Here is a 20,391-nt window from a genome sequence, read left to right on the forward strand (position 1 = left end):
CTGCTACTGTTGTGAAGCAGTGGTTGAAAAGGTGAGCTACTTGCTGAGGGTCGTTAACTTGATTTCCTTCTACTATTAGTTCTATTTGACCAGTAGTGTTGTTTTTTTGTTGTCTTTCCCAATTAACTACTTTCCAAATTGCTTTTTGCTTATTTCCAGCCTCTTGAATGTACTTAGAGGTATCTTGTTGTTTTAGCTGTTTGAGCTTCAAGTCATATTCCCTTTTCTTGGTTGCTGTTAATGCTTTGTCTTCTTCTCTTCCATGCAGAATTTGATTATTAAGTGCCTGCAGGTACTCTTCCCTAAGGCGACGTGCTTCATCACTATTAGTTAGGGTAGATTTGAGTTTTTGTTTTCCTCTTGGTCTGGATTTTTTTAAGGGGCAAGCTGTATTAAGTAGTGTAGTCATTTTACCAATAAACAGGTTGTAGGCTTGGTTTACGTCTGGGGAGTTGTAAACATCTTCCCAGAATTCGGAGGCCAGTAGATGTTTCAGATGATTTAAGTTTTCAGGATTGAGTCTTCTGTGAGTTGAGCCAGGACACTTTGATTTCTTGGTTTGTAAGTTGATGGTGCAGAGTTGGGCTCGGTGGTCTGAGAGACCTGTAATGATTACTTCAACATTTACATCCTCTCCGTTTATGCTGGAGCATACAAAGTCAATGGAGGATGTTGTATTGTGGGTGACTCGTGTAGGTGGCAGGTCGAGCCTTGTTATGTTGTGTCTTGCTAGCATGTCGTCTAGTTTTGCCTTGGTCCTTATTTCTGTAAGTCCATCTATGTTAACGTCTCCCATAATGACGGTTTGAGCTTTCCAAGTTGGGGAAAGTTCAAGGGTATCAGATAGGATGTCCAAGGAAGTTTCTATGTTTCCTTTAGGTGGCCTATACACGCCGACCAGATTAATATTTTTTCCTTTTATTTTAAGGTTTATCATAAAAAGTTCACACATAAGTTCAATTGATTTATTTGAGGTATCAATTGTGTGTATAGTATTTCCAAGATTTTCGTTTGAGTAAAAGGCAACTCCTCCTTTTCTGTGGTTTTTTTCTGCAGAAACCGCCAATCAGCTTATATCCATTGAGTCGTGTGTTGTCGAGTTGGTCATTGCTGAGTCCATGTTCAGTGATGGATCTCCTCACTGATATGAGCATGGATATACCTGCATGAGGAATGGATTATATGGTACAATAAATTGAGTAGTAACATCAACAAACTCTCCATTAATGTGTTTAGTTATGTTATCTCTTTGCCTATAAAGCTATTTACATTTTCTTTTGTTTCCTCAATGAAAGATTTTTGAAAAATCTGTTACATTTTCCTTCTTGCATGCAAAGACGGAAAAATTGAGATGACCACAGGGTCCATGTACCATATGAGTTTTTACTAATTCATAGAGTTCTTTATTTGAAGAGTTGGGAATTTCAGAAGATACAACTTCAATATTAAAAGCAGGTGAATGTGAGGCAGTCTACGTTTTTGGAATTCCATACTGTACAAAAACGCTGTTCAGTACTTATTTCTTAGTTAACGGCTGGTGTTGTTACTGGCCCGAGATGACGTCACCGACTCGCAGCCCCTTCTCCAACCCCTTTCAAGATAAGAAGACGCGGCTCTTTATTCTCTCCGCAGGCGGCGTACTGGACACACGCTGCTGCCCGCATTCCACCCCAATACATGAACAGTTTCACGTTTATACAGCTCTATTTTGTTTTTTATGTATTTCAAGTCAATATAGTTACTTTATTTACCCTCTCGGAGTGAATCATTCCCCTTGTTGTCCACCGCTCTCCATCTACAAGACCTACCCAAGACTTCTGGTGATCCTGGACTCCCCGCTGCCCTGGCCGAGGACCTCGACGACCCCGTACTACGAGACTCCCCCAAGGTACAATCACCAGTCGTTTTTATTTCGGCTATACCGCGGTTTACGGCTCTTCCTCAAAGAACGTACCATTTGGTCCTTCGAGCCGGATCAGCTGGTCCTATACGAAACGCTTCAGTTTCATGCAAAAAAAACAGTCACTAAGTTTTAACATTTAATTTGAGTTCAAATCAAAACTCAACCGCCTCATGAAACAAACCTGATTAGCATTAAAAATAAAATTAGCATTTAAGCTAAGTTTCGTGAACTGAACTATAGAGCCAGACAGACAGGTACAGAACTGCAGGTTATGTTTATTGATTGCGCTGCTTATCGGCCGCTATGTGATTGTCGCTCAGCTGATCGAGTATTTCTGTCCGCCGACCGGACGCTCTTATCTATTTTGAGCAACTTATCTGTCAGCTGTTTCTATTTATAACTAATAATTTTCTAACACTGAGGGAATCATTCTTATTTTCTTAATCACTCACTATCTAATATTATTTCTGTGTCAATGTTTTGTTTGAAGATTACTTGTTTTATTTTTGTCAAGGTTTACTAAATTAGTTTGTAAGCAGGTTAATTTAGTAAATAAGGATTCTGTCTTATGTAGGGTGTATTTCACATTTTGTATTTAATTAGTGTTTGAAAATATGGCTACTAAAAAACTAGAAACAATGTGTGAAAAAGAGAGAAAGGTATTTTCAAAAGTTACAGCTGTGTTTTGATTTAATCAAGGAACTTCCAGGTGAAACTAATGATTTTGTCGCTAGGTATTCAAATTTAAAGTCTTTGTACTCAGACTTTGAAGCCCTTTCAGAACAGATGGATAATCTTAATCTTGAATTAGATGACCCCAAGGACACTGTAGATACTAGTTCCGCCTTCAAGCAGTTTGATACCATGTTACTATAAATGTAAAGCCACCTATGATGTTATTGTAGCTAACTAAGACTAAAACTGTCGATGTAGATCTCTCACAAACCTCACTTGTAAAACCTAAGCTTCCGCAAATAGATATAAGTAAGTTTGGTGGACAGTTAGAGCAGTTTTAACTCCTTCAGATCTCTGTATGATAATTTAATCCACAATACCTCCATGGCCCCTATTGAAAAGTTTAGTTATTTAAAAAGCTTTACTGGAAGGCCCTGCTCTGGGCAATTGTTGAAGCCATACCCTTTGATCCAGCTAACTACACTCTAGCCTATGACACTCTAGTGGAACGCTACACTAATCCACGCCTCCTAGCTAGTTTTTATCTTAATAAAATACTTGATCAACAACCTGTAAAGACCCCTAGTCTAAGTAGCCTAAGACAGATCGTAGATGTGTTTCACATAAATGTTCAAGCATTGAAAAGTCTTAATATCAGTGACTTGTCTGGTTTTATGCTCTTGCAACTAGCTTTACGCCTCTTAGACAATAATACTAGAAAAAGCGTTTGAACTAGAAGTGAAATCCAAACAGTTTCCTATATTGGAAGACCTTATGGAGTTTCTTCGCGCTCAGTGTACCGTCTATGAACTCACCAAAGAAACACACAAAGCTAGTGTAGTTACGTCAAGACCACCCGCACCCCTTCCCCGCAAGGCGTTGTTCTCAGCTCAAACACGGTGTTTTCACATTCAGAGAAGACTAACTCGTCGCCTTGTCGCCCTGCCTCTCAGTGTCCTATGTGTAAAAATAACCATCAACTTTACCGCTGTGACCAGTTTATTGCTTTGCCCTTACATGAACGTTATAATTCTGTGCGCTCATTTAAACGATGTTTTTCATGTCTTGGGTCACACCATGTGTCTGCGTGTACTTCAAATGCGAGTTGTAGATTTTGTAAAAGTAAGAAACATCACTCTCTACTCCATGACAAGCGGGTCTCCACTCCGCCGCCCGTTCCACGCAGACGCACCTCACTCTCACATCTCTACACCTGCGTCACCCCCCTCAGTAGTCGGCGCTTCCGCGCCGCGCCTACACCTCAGACAACCGCACCCGTTCAAAACACTGTCCTGTCAGTCTCAGCGAACTAACACAAGAAATGTTGCTTTGTTAGGCACCGCTCAAGTACTCATTCAAGACGATTTTAGGTCATTGGCAAACGTGCAGAGCTGTCATTGACGGAGGTAGTCAAATCAACTTTGTCACTCAATCATTAGCTCAGACTTTACGACTACCTATCAAAAGGTGTAATGTTAACATTTCAGGCATTGGTCATCAATGTGGCATAAACACAAAAGGCCTCGTTACTTGCAAACATAGCCTCTCGCTACAACAGCGACGTCCAACTACAGTTGGATGCAGTATATCATTTCTAAGATTAGCATCTAATCTCTTCCTACAGCCCCGCTTTCAGAATCTCTAAGGCAGAGATTCAATTCTTTGAATCTAGCAGACCCTGAATTTATTCATCCTGCTAAAGTTGACATTCTCTTTGGAGCTCAAGCTTTCACAGACATGCTTACCAATGAAACTTTCCATCATCAAAGGGCAGCCTACCGCGCTGCACACAATATTTGGTTGGGTTCTCATGGGTGATGTCCCCATGGAATCACCTTCTCACCAACGAAACTCTCTCTTTGTTTCATCGTCTCCAAGCACTGATCGACTCCTTGAACAATTCTGGGAAATGGAAGAAATCAATTTTCCAAAACCCCTCAGTCCCGCTGATCAGTTCTGTGAAGATTATTATCAATCAACCATCTATAGAGACGAAACCGGACGATATGTAGCCTCATTACCCTTCAAAAATGGCGTCCCCTCTGACCTAGGCTCCACACGAGAAATAGCTCTTCGCAAGTATCTCCAACAGGAAAGACGGCTTGAAAGAAAGCCGGGAAATCTCGCTCATTATTCAGACAATTTACAAAACTATGTTGACCTAGGTCACATGTGTCTCGCCCCTCAGCCCTCTCCATATGTCCCTCACACACATCACGGAGTTGTACAAAGATCATCTTCATCTTCACCTCTCCGAGTTGTCTTTAACGCCTCTGAAGTAAGTGACACGAATCAGTCTCTTAATAAATTGCTGTTGACGGGACCCAAGCTCCAAGCCGACATCGGAACTGTTATCTCTATGTTTCGATTGGGCACCCCATCGCTCTGACATGCGGATATAAAACAAATGTATCGAGCCATAAAAGTTGCTCCTTCTGACCGCAAATACCAACATTTGTTTTGGCGTTCTGACCCTTCTGGCCCTGTCCAAGAATGGGAACTTCAACGATTAACTTTTGGTCTCTCATCAAGCCCTTTCATCGCCCTTCGAACTTTGAAGCAACTAGTTCTCGACGAAGGTCCTAACTACCCCAATGCTGCAGAAGTGCTAAACTCGTCCTGCTACATCGATGACATCGTCTGTGGTGCCTCTTCGGAACACGCAGCCCTTCAATTGTTTGATGAACTCAATCAACTCTGCGTATCTGGTGGTTTCGAACTTCACAAATGGGCTAGTTCAAGTGTTTCCGTTCTCAACACCATCCCTTCTGACCACAGAGAAAGACCACATCCCCTTGGATCCATTCACTCCATAAAAGTACTAGGACTTGAAGGGGACCCTTCCACGGATTGTTTTCACTACGCTATTGCCCTGTAAATAAAACTCCGACAAACGAAATGTCTTATCTCAAGTTGCCCGAGTGTATGATGTCAACGGTTTCATCAGTCCAGTTATCTTCACACTAAAACACTTGCTTCAGCAAATATGGGTTGGAAAATTAGACTGGGACGATCCACTCCCAAAACATCTACACATTGTTTTGGGATAAATTTGTCAAAGAAACTTCCACTTATGTCACAAATAAATATCCCTCGCTATATCCTCAGTACGTACATATCCGTCCAACTCATAGGTTTTTCAGACTCTTCTCAGAAAGGCATGTGCTCGGTATTGTATCTAAGAGTCGAATGTGAAAACAAAACTACCGGATGTAGCCTATTGCATTCTAAAACCAAAGTTGCTCCACTCAAACCACTAACGATACCCCGCTTGGAATTATGCGCAGCGTTGCTCCTCTCCCAACTGGTCAAAGCTAACCAGAAGCTTATCACCAAACTACAGATATCAGATATCTTTTTATTCACAGACTCAATGAATGTTCTTGGTTGGATAAGAACACCTCCGCACCTTCTAGAAACTTTCGTCTCAAACCGAGTTTGTAAAGTAACGGAAAACACGTCTATTGATGTTTGGCGTCACATTTCAGGAGACAACAATCCCGCAGATTGTGGCACTAGAGGTCTGATGCCCTCTGGCTTACTTGATCACCCGCTTTGGTGGCATGGCCCCTCTTTTCTACTAAATGAAATTTCCTCTTGGCCTGTATCACCTGGAAAAAGCTCCTCTGAAGTAATTGAGATCAAGAAAACACCATTTAGCAATACACTAACAACTAAACGTTATACCACCAAACGATCTGTACCTGTGGATAAATCGATTTTTCTTCACTCACTAAACTACAAAATGCAATGAGTTATGTACTAAGATTCATTCATAACATCCGATCCAGACAGTCTGCTAAACGTTTTTGGTCCTTTATCTGTAAATGAACGAACCGAAGCCCTTGCTCAATGTGTAAAACTCGTTCAAAAGCAACACTATTCTCCAGAAATAAAAGCAGTCAATCAAGGAAAGCCATGCTCTCCTTCGATAAGAAAACTCACACCATTTTTATCATCTGATACCCTCATGGTGGGGGGTAGACTGAAGTTTTCTCCCTTGCCTGAGTCTTCGAAGCACCCTGTTTTGATTCCTTCTCAAAGTCACTTCGCAACTCTATTGTGTGATCACTATCACCTGTACTCTCTTCATGGTGGTCCCAAAATAGTTTCAATCTCTTATTCAACGCCGCTACTGGATTCCGGGTGCGAGAAATCTCATCCGAAAACGCATTTTTCGATGTCTCACTTGCTTTAGAATGAAAGCAAAACCCACACAACCCCTAATGGCAGACTTGCCCCCCTCTCGCTTCAAGCAAACGCGATGCTTCACCAACGTTGGATTGGATTTTGCTGAGGTCCCTTTCTTGTTAAAGAAAGTACTAGAAGAAACGCAAAATTGTTCTAAATGCTACATTGCTCTTTTTTGTATGCATGACAGTCAAGGCTGTTCATCTAGAACTAGTCCACTCTCTCAATACTGAATCTTGTCTAGCCGCAATCGACCGTTTTATTGCTAGAAGAGGTTTATGCCGCAACATATATTCTGATCAAGGCCGCAACTTCATTGGTGCTGCTCGTCAGCTTCAAGAAGTTTATTTCTCTACTCAAGAACTCCACGCCACTGATCTCAGACCACTTAGCCAAGAACGAAATCCATTGGAACTTCAATCCACCCTGTGCTCCGAACTTTGGTGGTCTCTGGGAAGCTGCAGTGAAGTCTACCAAGCATCATCTGAAGAGAATAATACAAAACCACCACTTCACTTCAGAAGAATTCTCGACATTCTTATGCCGCATTGAAGCTGTTCTGAACTCCAGGCCGCTCTGCGCACTTCCATCATCACCTGACGACGACTTCAACTACTTGACTCCAGGCCATTTCCTCACTGGAGATCTTCTGCTGTCACGTCCAGAAGAGGACAATCACTTCCGAGCCACTCAATCTTCTATCTCGTTGGCAACAAGTGTCTCGCGCCACTCAACACTTCTGGAAGAGCTGGAAGAAAGACTACCTCCACTCGCAAATCCAACGCCCAAAATGGACTGAACAAACTACAAATGTAAAGGAAAATGACCTAGTATTAATGTACTCTAGCAATAGTGATCCTCTAACTTGGCCCCTAGGTAGGATTATCAAAGTGTTACCTAGCTCTGACAACATTGTTCGTGTGGTCCCAAGTGAAAACCCCGTCAGGTATTGTAACCCGTCCTGTAAATAAGTTGGTTGTTTTACCTAATGTTTTAGTCATAATCTCCTTAGTGTACATATAACTCCATTTTTCTATTCATATTTAGCTCTTAATTAATGATAAATTGACTCAGGTATGTTTCATGACGAATGGTAAATTTTCTTCAATCATAACGTTTTCTTTTTTTCTTTTACTTGGGTCAAAAAATGTCCTTTTTTTGGGGGGGGGGAATGTTCACAGTACTTATTTCTTAGTTAACGGCTGGTGTTGTTACTGGCCCGAGATGACGTCACCGACTCGCAGCCCCTTCTCCAACCCCTTCAAGATAAGAAGACGCGGCTCTTTATTCTCTCCGCAGGCGGCGTACTGGACACACGCTGCTGCCCGCATTCCACCCCAATACATGAACAGTTTCACGTTTATACAGCTCTATTTTGTTTTTATGTATTTCAAGTCAATATAGTTACTTATTTACCCTCTCGGAGTGAATCATTCCCCTTGTTGTCCACCGCTCTCCATCTACAAGACCTACCCAAGACTTCAGGTGATCCTGGACACTCCCCGCTGCCCTAGCCGAGGACCTCGACGACCCCGTTCTACGAGACTCCCCCAAGGTACATCACCAGTCGTTTTTATTTCGGCTATACCGCGGTTACGGCTCTTCCTCAAAGACCGTACAAACGCTTTTAAATTTCCATAGATTTCCACTTTACAAATTAGTTGTATTAATTCTTCCACTTAAGCATGAGAAACTGGTACCATAATGTCTGGTCTTAATTGGTGTCTCCCAAGAATGAATACTATCAGTTATTTCAGACCATGTAGGAGTGCAAGTAAATGTTAATGAATATATCTGGTTTGCCAAACTTTCTCACTATTGCCATAGCATCTTTGTAATTCTACATCATATTTGTTTCACTCCAAATGAAAGATGAAGGCAAAACTACAATCCGACCTACTCTCAACTTTTCATGTTCAGCCCTCATACGTAAAACACCTCTTAAGCTTATGTATGTTTCTACATGCAATTTAGTTTGTTCTTTTCGGATGTATTTCAGTCTATCTCCTTGAGTACGACAGTAATAGTCTACAAAAAGTTGCTGAGTAAGTTTTCCAACATTTATTACTGGATTGAAGTCACTTGCAGGACCATTTTCTCGGACTGCAATTCTATATAAAACGTATTCTTGCATAGTAACAGTCTTTTGTATTTTAGTTTGACGCACACCTTGAAATGGCATATCTATGTGACAACCAATTTCACCACAAGGCCAAATTAAAGCGTAGCACTTAGGATCACAATGCATACTATCATAATCTATCTTTTATAAAGCAACTGCTCTTTCATAAAAAGTTATATTTCTATGAGAAGGAGGTGCTCCATCAGCTGTTTCAAACACTACAGCAATTTCAGAAGTAGGAGGATCATTTTAATGCCGTTGATTTACAGATGGTTCAAGGTAAAATCGCATAACAAAATGTATTGGTCAACAATTTTCTTCAAGTCAAGGGCTTTTTCCTCTTCAAGTTTCTGATGCGTGGTTTTGTATGAATGGACATAAGGATTGAATTTACTAAGCAGATCACTCAAGTTGGTGTCTGTTCGGCCAAACCTTTGTTAGCATCAGTGAAACTCTCACTTCATTAGTTTATGCAAAATCAAGAATATATAACTGACCATATGAAGTATTTAGAGAATCATCAGAATACAATTTGGTGATAAACCATCCAATAAATTCTGAAGGAATAAGGACCATAGTTAGATGGTAAATCAACATTTGCACCAAACGAGACAAATGACATTGGATTATTATATAGGTGCATATTGTCTCTGAAATTTCTAGATCTTTCGTTATTACCAGAGAGCAAATCTTTCATTTCTTGAAGTGTAGTAGGAGGTGGAAGTTTAATTTTTCCATCATAGCAACAGGCAGTGAACTTTCCAGCTGTATTCTTCTCAGGTTTGAAATACAATGCTGAGCAATACTGACAAACTCCCTCAAGGCCACCTACAGAGTAAGGACTGACATCTTGAGTATCAGAAACCGCACACCTTGAAGTAAATTTAAACTTCTTAATATTCCTAAATACTCTGCTCTCACTCTTTTTGGGCTTTGGCCTTTGCCTCACGGTGGCCACTAGGAGTGGCCTTGTCTTTAGTCCTCTTAATGTCAGGATCAACAACTACAGAACTTATATCAAGTGTTTCCCTCATAGGTGTTCTAGAACTATCCTCAAGGACACTATAATGCCCATATCTCGGTTTCCAGAGCAATAGCAAGTCATGAATAGCCCCTCCAGAACTATAATTAGCAAATTATGTCATTATTTTCCTGATAAACTCTAAACAATTTGAAAATAGCTCACTCACAATCTGAAGTTCAGCATGCCCTGTGTACTGGCCATTGGCGCTCATTACACGTTTATAATCAGTATCACTTTTAATACTTTGCCTATATGTTTCATTCCCAACAATAAAATTATTAAATCCACTACAATTTGAACAGTAACAGTCAAACGGACCTCATGATGTCTATCTTCAGTTCCAAATAAACAATGAGAGATTGCCCAAAAATTAACCGTTACCATCACTCATAACGGCAATCACTTCAAAATTGTTGATGGTTGAAGAACCACACATCATTAAATTAGGATTAGCTGGTGGATGTACCAGTCATTTATGGCTAATGTCTAATGTCCGTGCCTAAGTCTCCTCAGTCTCAACCAAGGCACGATCAGTAGCTCAAAATAAAGTGCACATTTCTCTGAGTGTTCTTAAATAGAAACAAAGTATGTACGTTCATTAACACTGAAGAAATTGAAAAAGAAATGGTAATGGTACGTTTCACATCCACATAAGAAATGTATATGAGGGTTTATTTCTGTAAACCTTATAATCATATTAAATAAAATTATATTTTAAAGTTAAAAATACTAAACTAAAATAGTTATTATAACTAACTATTACCTACTAAATCCTAACTTTAATTTCCAGTCTCACATTCATCCCTTTCCCAGTGCCACACCCACAGCATCTCAGACCAGACTTGCCTCAGCTAACCACTTAAGATATATATTCTTCAGTATCATCATAAACTGGGAACAGCTATCATTTGAGGAATTGCATACTACAACCTGCAAGCCATTACATGGAATGACTTATCAAAAACTGCACTCATGTGCTGAGGCATTCCCAAAACATACAAGCCAGAGCAAGTGTTTCTTACACCTCCATGAGACAGATTAAAAATATTTAGATAAATATCTTGGAAAACCACATTGTAATATTGAATGAGCTAATTTTCAAATTTTAATACACCTTTGCACTTTTCGTTTTAAAATATTTTACTGGATATAGTATGACATAATATGCTGCTCCTGTTATATTTTAGTTACACATCATAAATGTTATGTAAACAAAAGTTTTAAGTCCTTTGCAGCTTCTCACCAAATACTATAGTCATATCATAGTTCACAGAGTTACAGTAATTAAAATAACTACACAACATAGCAACAGGCAGTGAACTTTCCAGCTGTATTCTTCTCAGGTTTGAAATACAATGCTGAACAATACTGACAAAGTATTGATTGTTATAAGTGCATCTGATTTAGTCAAGAGCAGATTGATATGCTCCGGTAAAATCGTTGTAAACATTTGAATGAGTGAATAGATAGGAATATATGTTAAAAAAATCTCTGTAACAGCATCAGACCAAGTTAAAGTTGAGTTTATAGTCAAACCAAGATCTTTCACCTTGTCTTAGTATGGTAAAGTTACCATTTACACTTAATGTTTCTACAGTATTAAAGTTTATTGAGTTTCGTAAACGTGAGTGACAAATAATGTTTGGTTTCATTTTTGTATGGTTTATTCTCAGGAAATGATTTTCAGACTACATAACAATGTTTTTAATGTCACCATTGAATCTGCTGACACATTCATTATTGAAGTCAATTTTACAGTGTGAATGGATTTCAGAGCATACATGTGTTATGAGCTGTGGTTAAGTACAGAGTGGATGTCGTTCACATAAAGCAAGAATGATAAAAGAGCAAGAATTGATCCCTGTGGCACCCCACAAGTAACAATATCCCATTCCGAAGTCATGTTATCAACTTTTACACACTGCTATCTCCCTGACTGATAAGATCTAAGTTACTTTATACATGGCTAGAAAACTCTAATAGCCTTAATCTAGTTAACAATACTACTAAAAGACCTCGAGTATGTCACAGCCTGGAATTTACACTCTTGACCAAACCCTTCTTCTAAATAATTGAAGTTTCACTAAACAACCAGAGTTGTATTATCAGCGTACATCAAAGTTAAGCAATCGTCTCTCATGTGTTGGGGTAAGTCATTAGTGAAGAGAATAAAAAGCACAGGCCCCAAAACAGATCTTTGTCGGCATCTTACTAACAAGTTGGACTGGAATTTTATCTTGAAATCTTTCATATTATATTTTTGGTATGTCTTATCTGATTACGTCCCTCAAAATACCTTTTAAACCATGCCTTTGCTGTTCCTATAACTTCCAAATTTTCTAGTTTTCGGATAATAAGATCTTGACTGAAGCAGTCAAAGGCCTTACTAAAGTCCAGAAATATTCTGGTTGTCAATATTCCCTCTTCTAAGCTGTATAAGAGTTTTAACCAGTTTGATGATTGCAGATGTGGTAGTCTTCTGAGAACAATCCTTTCACAAAGTTTAGAGAAGTTAAATATGAGAGAGAGGTCTGTTAATGCAAGCTTCTAAAGTGCTTCCATTTTTTTGTTTTAGATACATTTTTATTAATTTCACATATGAAGGAAAGACTTACTAAATGTGTCCATGAGGACTAAAGCAAGTTTTTCACCATGGTTTAGCAATAATTTTGATAATACTTACTTGAAAGGGATTATGTTTCAATCTTTATAAAACTAACATACCTTACAATCACACATATTTAATTTTTAAAACTCTCCTGTTTCTATACAGCTGCTTGCGATACAATTTTTTTTCTTCACAGTTCAAATAATGCAGATACAAGAATTGTAACACATGTTAACTGCACAATGCATACAGAATGTGTCTGTGCCTATTTTACAAATTTCTAAGATGTATTCTAGAAGTCAACATACATTTTTCATTCTGTATAACTTTTCTCAAAAAGTAAATCCCTACAAAGGTAGGGCCCACCAAAGTTAAAATAAAAATAAATATTTTTTAATAGCAGTTATTCTTTCTGGATGAATAAAATAAAAATGAAGTGCAGAATTCATTTCTGGAGATAAAAAGTCATTTAAAAATTTGAAAAATGTTTTGAGTGAAAGCTATATTTTAACCTCCTGAATAAATTTATATTGAATTACGAAATTTGGCTCAGCCATCAGATTGTATATGATCGAAAGATAGATCTTTGATTGATAGAATCGATTATTTCCCTAAAGCTTGATCCCCCACGGGATGCAGCCACAAATCATTCAGGGTAGCATTGCACTAAGCTTCTCATCTACCAACTTTGACATTGACGTTCATGCAATATAGAGGAGTCAGTAGAACTCTGATTTTTTCTCTGATTTTTCGTAAATCTCACAAATGTCATCTCCTTTGATGACTCCCATTCAGCAGTTTATGCACTTTGTTCCCCAGAATCTCCAGATGTATAACAGTGTTGCTCAAAAATGGAGTCACTGAAGCTCTGATATAGAAAGGATGACGAGTTGTCCTCCAATGGGTCATATCACACTGTGGAGTTTTAGGCGATCAAAAAGCCGGCACACTTGGTAAGAAGTGAACAAACCACTTATCTCAAGGATCCATCACTCTAAAACAGACAATGAGGGAGGCTTCAAAGAACATAAAGAAAGCTGTGGTTGATTGACAGTGGACTGGAAACTATGGAATGCAGTGGGACCCACTTCTTTGTAACCCGTTCCGGGAGACCTGCTTCGCCAAGACTTCATGGCCAATTTCAGAATGGCCATTGTCCATGATTGTATAACGAAGCCACCTCCACTGAATTAGTGTTGCACCATAACTACCATGTTTATTGTGCAATACAACAAATAAGGATGCCAAAGACTTGAATTAGTGCTCAAGAGTTCGCTGATTATGACAAAAGAAACACAATTTCTTTTGGAAGAAAATAACCACTTATTACCAAAGTCAGCAGTGAAAACTAATTTAGATGATTTTTTTCTTTCTTGTAGGGCAAAGTAGAGGGTTAAAAACTAGAGTATTTCTTTCACAACTCAAAGCCTTAGTGGTGACATGTCGATTGACGACAAACCTCATTCTGGGCATCCATCAACTGCCCAAATCAACAATAATATTGAAACAATTCGACAGACAATTGATCAACTATCAGAGATCAGTGGGTTATCTTGGAGCTCGGTTCAATGAATTTTAATGGAAGATCTGGGAATGAAAAGGGTTGCTGCCAAGTTTGTTCCTTGAGTTCTGACTAACAATCAAAAGGAACATCGAGTTGAAACATGTTATGTTTCGAAACTGATCCAGTTTTTGTGTCAAAGTCATTACTGGTAATGAGTCATGGTGCTATGGTTACGACCCAGAAACAAAGCAACAGTCAAGACAATGGAAGACGTCATCGTCACCCTGACCACAATAAGTCGTCAAGTCAAATCAAACATCAAAATATGCTGATTTGCTTTTTTGATGCCAAAGGCTTAGTTCATTCATAGTTTGTTCCCTCAGGTCAGACAGTCAATCAAATCTTTTTTTTGGAAGTTTTAAGAAGATTGAATAAAAGTGTTCATTGAAAGATGCTTCCAACAATTGTGTCAGGGTTGACTATTAATGATTTAATTTGGTTTAATATCTGTTAACTGAAGATGGCTGGCTCTCAACAGTAAGGCCGAAATAATCCAAGAATATATAATTATGGTAACAATTTTTCAACGTGGTGTGAATAGGAAAACTTAGATGTTATTTCAAACATATTACTTTCAATTATGTTTAATAAACATTGCTAGTGAAAAATAATCCTTTAACAAACTGTTCAAATAGTGAATTCTCCAAACAAGATCAAAGAACTGTTTTGTTAAAGGACTTCCAAAATGTATATACTGAGTTTTGTGAGGAAGTAGGCAGAATCAATAACACACTGAGCTGGCTAAACAGTTTACTTTTCTTTCATTTATATTTATTTGTTTTTTTGTTTCATTAAGAAAGACACAAAATGTATTGACCCCTGAGTACTGATTCATAAACATTCTTTCTTCAAAATTGAAAACGTTATGAAATGTTGTACACAAGACTTTAAGAAAATGATCAATGGAATAAACAGGTTTACACTTCTCTGAGTTGAAAATAAATAACCAATAAAACTTGTGTGGATTGTTCAGAAACTCTATATTTATATTTCGAGATGTGAATTTTCAAGCATTAGAATTATAAACCAGGCCATAGCTTACCCAACTGAAATGGGCAGCAGTAGTGTTGGTTGGATTGGATGTAGTAAAAGGATTAACACACGCATGTCCCTTAGTGATGTTTTACTCAACCATACAGCCTTGTCTTGTAGAGATTACATCATAAATTGTGCAACAAATTATTTTCAAAAAAGCTCAATAAAATTGTTAGTTGAGTTATTGCACCATTTGAGGATAATAAATATCTAATCAAACACAGTTCATGAATTGATTCCAATAAAAAGGAAAGGACTTTTTCCATAAACTAGTGTTTTATGATAAAATATGGGTCCATCACAATCCTCAATACACATTACTGTTGAACCGGTGTTTGTTAAAATCACAACAATGACATTGGTACAATTACAGATGTAACCTTTACCTTGAACTTAATTGTACTGATAGAGAGAGAAAAAGGCCAATGTCTAGTTGCTCTACACATCCCCCCACTCCACCACAATCAATACTCTTGTACCAATGCCACTTCATAGAAACAGTAATCCAATTTTCTTTTTAATTGATACAGACTATAAACTGAGAACCAGTTTGCATTATATAAGCACACAGCCTAATTTTTCATTACATCAACAGATTAATTTCTCGTAATAATAAAATTTATAGTCAGTAATACTAGTTTTGATGGGGATCATAATGTGAGGTTTTTAAAGTTTTTTTAGACCAATTGTCAGACAAGTAAATATACAATTGAGTAACAACCAACCACATGAAGACCAACTATTTTGATGAAAATGCCAACTTTCAGTCTCTTTGACTCATTACCTAACTGTGTTATAACTATTATTTATATGTCTGATGGTTTGTCGAGCTAATAAATATGATGTAACAAAAGAATTGAGATTTGACATTTTATTAAATTCTTAATACCATTCCATGTTGACCCTACCAAAACTAGTATGGCTGACAATTGATTTCTTTATCAACTTCATGAAATATTAGATAATGTGCATATACAATACAAATTAGCTCTCAGTCATGGACTAATTAACTTATGGTATTATTTGTGAAGTAAATTAGTATCTAAATATTCCCTATCCAACCTAGCATGAAATTGGTATTTTTTTTTTTTTTATATTACATACAAATTTACTAATTTGAAATATTACAGAATTGTCAAAACTGGTTCATTATTTTAATTCAAATGTTATAAGCCCAACCATTTCAAATCATTGACCGACCATTGAAATAATTTTAGTCAAGCAGCCCAACATTGTTTTATTTTGCTTGGAAGCTACCATTATAAAATGGAGAATTTTTACATATTTTCCAATTTTTATTGAAATTTGGATATAATTAGCTTATTACTTAAACCAAGTTTCAATTCAAAAATCCAACTGGTTGATAAATTACAAATAACACATGCCAGTATTGTCCATTTATTTGGAAATAATCATTCAATGGAAGGATTTAAGTGGAAAGAGGCAGGGCTTATTTAGAGAAGCTTTTCTTGGTTAAAATCACATTCTTTATTATAGAGTTTCCGACAATCCTAAAATGTTTATAACTGTACTATACCAAATACAAGAATAATTTCTAGAATCATCTTTTAAACACTATTGTTAATAAATTGTTCATATATGAATTTGTAAAGCCGTATGATTTGAGAAGCTTGTAAGCCAGACGGTTCACTCACAGGATATTTTGGTATCGATTATCGAGTACAACACTACCTCGACTGAGAACTACAAATTGGTTGTAGTCACCAGTCAGATATATATACAAACTTAACCTCTTTATACACATTTACAATATTTAATAATATCGCAAGGGAACATTTTAGTTCTATCCTAAAATCTACTCTTCAGGTATATCAGGCTTCTTACCTATCTATGTATTAACATCCCAACTGAATAGACTAGTTTTTACAAATGTCGGTTACAATTTTATAGGTATTGATATTACATAGACACTTTGTTTACGCTATAAGCTTTACGTTTCCTTTAAAAATTACGGTTCATTAACTTACTATAATGAAAATAAAACTAATGTTTTCATAGAATTCTCTATAATATATGATCACACTTTCATTATAAAAAAAGATTGAGTAAAAAACTTAAAAGTAATAGATACAATTTTTTAATGTCTGTTCACCATAACTGAATAGCCACTATTTGCAAAAACAATGGTTAACACTTTATTGTAGATATATGTGGTCCTGTGGTCATATAAGTAGCCTTACTTCACCTTGTGATTGCTTTCAAATCCACCTGCAACAACCACAGAAGCTCTCCATCAACAAGTTTTTGTGTGACTTCTTTCTTTTACGCACTTATCTAGCTTCCTTACTCCAGAGACTGGATATACTGCTGCATATAATTAAACTCAGCAACCAAAGCTTTGAAATGTTCTGATAACAGTTTCAATACGAGTATATCCATATTATATTCTAAACGTTTAGTATAATTTCTAATAATGAGAGCATATTGTGCTTCTAATATTTATTTTTTATAAGAGGATAAACATTTTTAGCTCATTTTGATAAATGATTTATTTAGTTATTACTAAAATGTTATGTAACATAGACACAAGTTAACTGCCTATTACAAATATTTCAAAATAAAATTCATGTCTGAAATTCAAAGTGTTTGTTTGTATCAACACAATATAAATTTCTTTGATGTTGTACAAATATATGTTTAGAGACAGTAATTGTTTTAAAACACTTTTTCATTATACAGATTGTCCCATAAGTCAGAGATAATAGATCAGTCAATGATTATCCCACAATTAAAACCAACCGTTAGCAATGGAAATAACATATACATACTATGGTCTGCCTCACAACCTTATCGATATTTAGATTTAGTTTGAGTTCTGTAAATTGGGGTGATAAGCTAGTTAGACACACACTATTCTATACTTTTAAGAGTTCATAGTCCTGATTCATGTTAGATTCATATGATTTGAATAATTAATTGAGTGCGGTGCAGTCACAAGTTCATAGAAATAATCTTAATTTTTCTAAAGATTAGGTAGGCTAATTCAATCTGCCACTGAAAAATCTATGTATTGAATCGAGAGGTAGTCTTTCGGTAAAGCAGAGGTAATTGCATTTGTTGAACTAAATTTTACAGTTGAGGTATTCATAGCAAGGTCTTCAAATGAAGATTTGCTGAAATTTTTCAGATTTTCATTATAATTTGTGTTAATTAGAATATCAAAATTAAAATATAGTTTTGTGTCTTATGAGTTACAGAAAACAGAATAATGTCATTTTGTAAAGAAAAAATTAAATACAATTGTTAACTAATCAGGTGATGAATTAAAGAGGTGCAGCAAGTGTGTGCAGTTGGGTTAGTACTTTTCGAACTTATTCACTGCTCTTTAAGATACTTGTCCTGACAACAGGAAAATAGAAACAAAATTTACTGATAATTTCAAGAGCAACTGTAGATATTTATAGGTTATTTGGGAGGTACCTACTTCCTAATCATGGCTAAAGGTAATGATAATACATTTGTATATTTATATAGCTGAAAATAGTGGTATATATTTGTAATGTAACTTCCTAAAGTTATATCTTATTAAAGCAGATAATTTTCATTCATTATATTTCATTAAAATACGATTTTCTTAATTCATAAATTATTTAAAAAATTCATTCCCTAAATTCATAATTTAAGTACTGTTAAAGTAAAAACAGTAAAATCTTTTACTTTTCCTGATTTGTTTTTTTTTTACTTTTAAATACTGTTAAGAATTTACATTTTTTAATTTTCAACCGTTTTTCTTTACTAATTATAATTATTGGTTAAAAAATTGTCCGAAATTCATACTTGGAATGCTTATAATTTCTGGTAATGTTCATAAGATTTTATTCCATTTTCTGTCTTCAGAGAAGGAATGTGACTCTGAAATGTTAAAAAATTAACACAACCAAAAACAGATTGCACCATCATAGTGAGATGATTGAGTTAGATTATGTGAAGTGACATATGTAGCACACTTACGGAGTGAGAGCTGAAGAGTTTATGAGACACTGTGGACTAGAATTCCTTGCCGTGGCTTGTGTTGTTTCCATTGGTTAGACTCTACTGGAGGACAGACAGATACAAACAGAAAACTATAAATTCTCCTGTACACTCTATATAAAATCGATGGTCACTGACATTTTCATCATTAAATTATACTAAACTTCAAATGTAAGGGAATCATTAATTCATGTTTTAATTCTGCTCTTTGTGTTTTTATGGTCATAATGTATTCTTCAAATATACGAAAGACTATCATGAAATTTCATTATCATATTAGACTGATCTCTATGAACTAGGGAATCTTTGTTCTTGGTTAATTCAGGGTCTTTGAAATAATATACAAATTGATTGACCAATTCATTTAAACTTTTTATCCACTCCTCGTGGGTCATCCCTCTTATTAGGTTAAAGTCACTGATTGTTAAAGAATACTTATTTATGTCCTACATTAATGTCCAGAGTTCCAGTTTGATATTGTAAACCCGTAAAACATTATTAGACTAACCTAAGACTGTTTTACACACACTAAAACTATAAATACTAATTAGGATTTTAAAATTCAAAAATTAAATTAAAGCTAACAATTTGTCTTTGTTTTGTGAACTTTTCAAGAAAAAGCTAAAACACAACTGAACTATCTTTTACACTAAGCTAAGAATTAAGTTCATGCACTTAAATATAAGCAGCTAAAATATTATTGTATTTTCATGAGAACCACAGTAAGTAGTCTGTAGGAGCAGAAATATATTACTATGGATACAAAATGTTATATCACTCTTAACGGTTAACCCAAAAGACTAAAATTAAGTGTTTTATAAGACAGGATTCAATATGAAACAACTGTGATAGTAATTGCAAAGCAAATGGTATTAGGTTTTAGAAAGAAACCCGAAATGATAACAAAAAATTAAAAAGATGACATAAAAAATATTTTAAAGAGTGAAATTTTTAAATTCTAAAATTAAATTTTCTTTAATTCTCTTAAATTAACCAAGCCTGCTGAACAATACCCAATTTTTTTAATTAATAATAAAGGGACAAGTAACCCATTAGAGTAGGAAATCATAATATTAATATAGCAGGAAGCACCTAGACAACTTTATATACATATATAAATAAATAAATAAACATATATATATATATATATATATATATATATATATATATATATGTATGTATATGGATATATATATCACAATGTTTATAACCCAAATTACAAGAGTTATCTGTGCGACAGTCATCAGGCTGTTTTGTGAGTAACGGGATTACTCCA

General features: G+C 36.1%; 1 protein-coding gene across 2 annotated transcripts in view; it reads right to left on the minus strand.

Annotated features, from left to right (window-relative positions):
• Positions 1 to 14,822: 14,822 nt before the first annotated feature.
• LOC124369284 (CTTNBP2 N-terminal-like protein) overlaps positions 14,823 to 20,391 on the minus strand; it is a 64,854-nt gene continuing 59,285 nt past the window's right edge. Inside the window, exons 11-12 of one of the 2 annotated variants that reach the window (XR_006923064.1) lie at positions 19,095 to 19,178; positions 14,823 to 17,351 (exon numbers count right to left, since the gene is read on the minus strand). Coding sequence is in view for 1 of the 2 variants with exons in the window: in XM_046827204.1 (XP_046683160.1) it covers positions 19,131 to 19,175 (45 nt within the window). In the remaining variant the exon portion in view is untranslated. The remainder of the gene's footprint in view (positions 17,352 to 19,094; positions 19,179 to 20,391) is intronic. The other variant, XM_046827204.1, reaches the window with a different exon arrangement.

Source organism: Homalodisca vitripennis, chromosome X (genome assembly GCF_021130785.1).
Source record: "Homalodisca vitripennis isolate AUS2020 chromosome X, UT_GWSS_2.1, whole genome shotgun sequence".
Lineage (NCBI taxonomy): Eukaryota > Metazoa > Arthropoda > Insecta > Hemiptera > Cicadellidae > Homalodisca > Homalodisca vitripennis.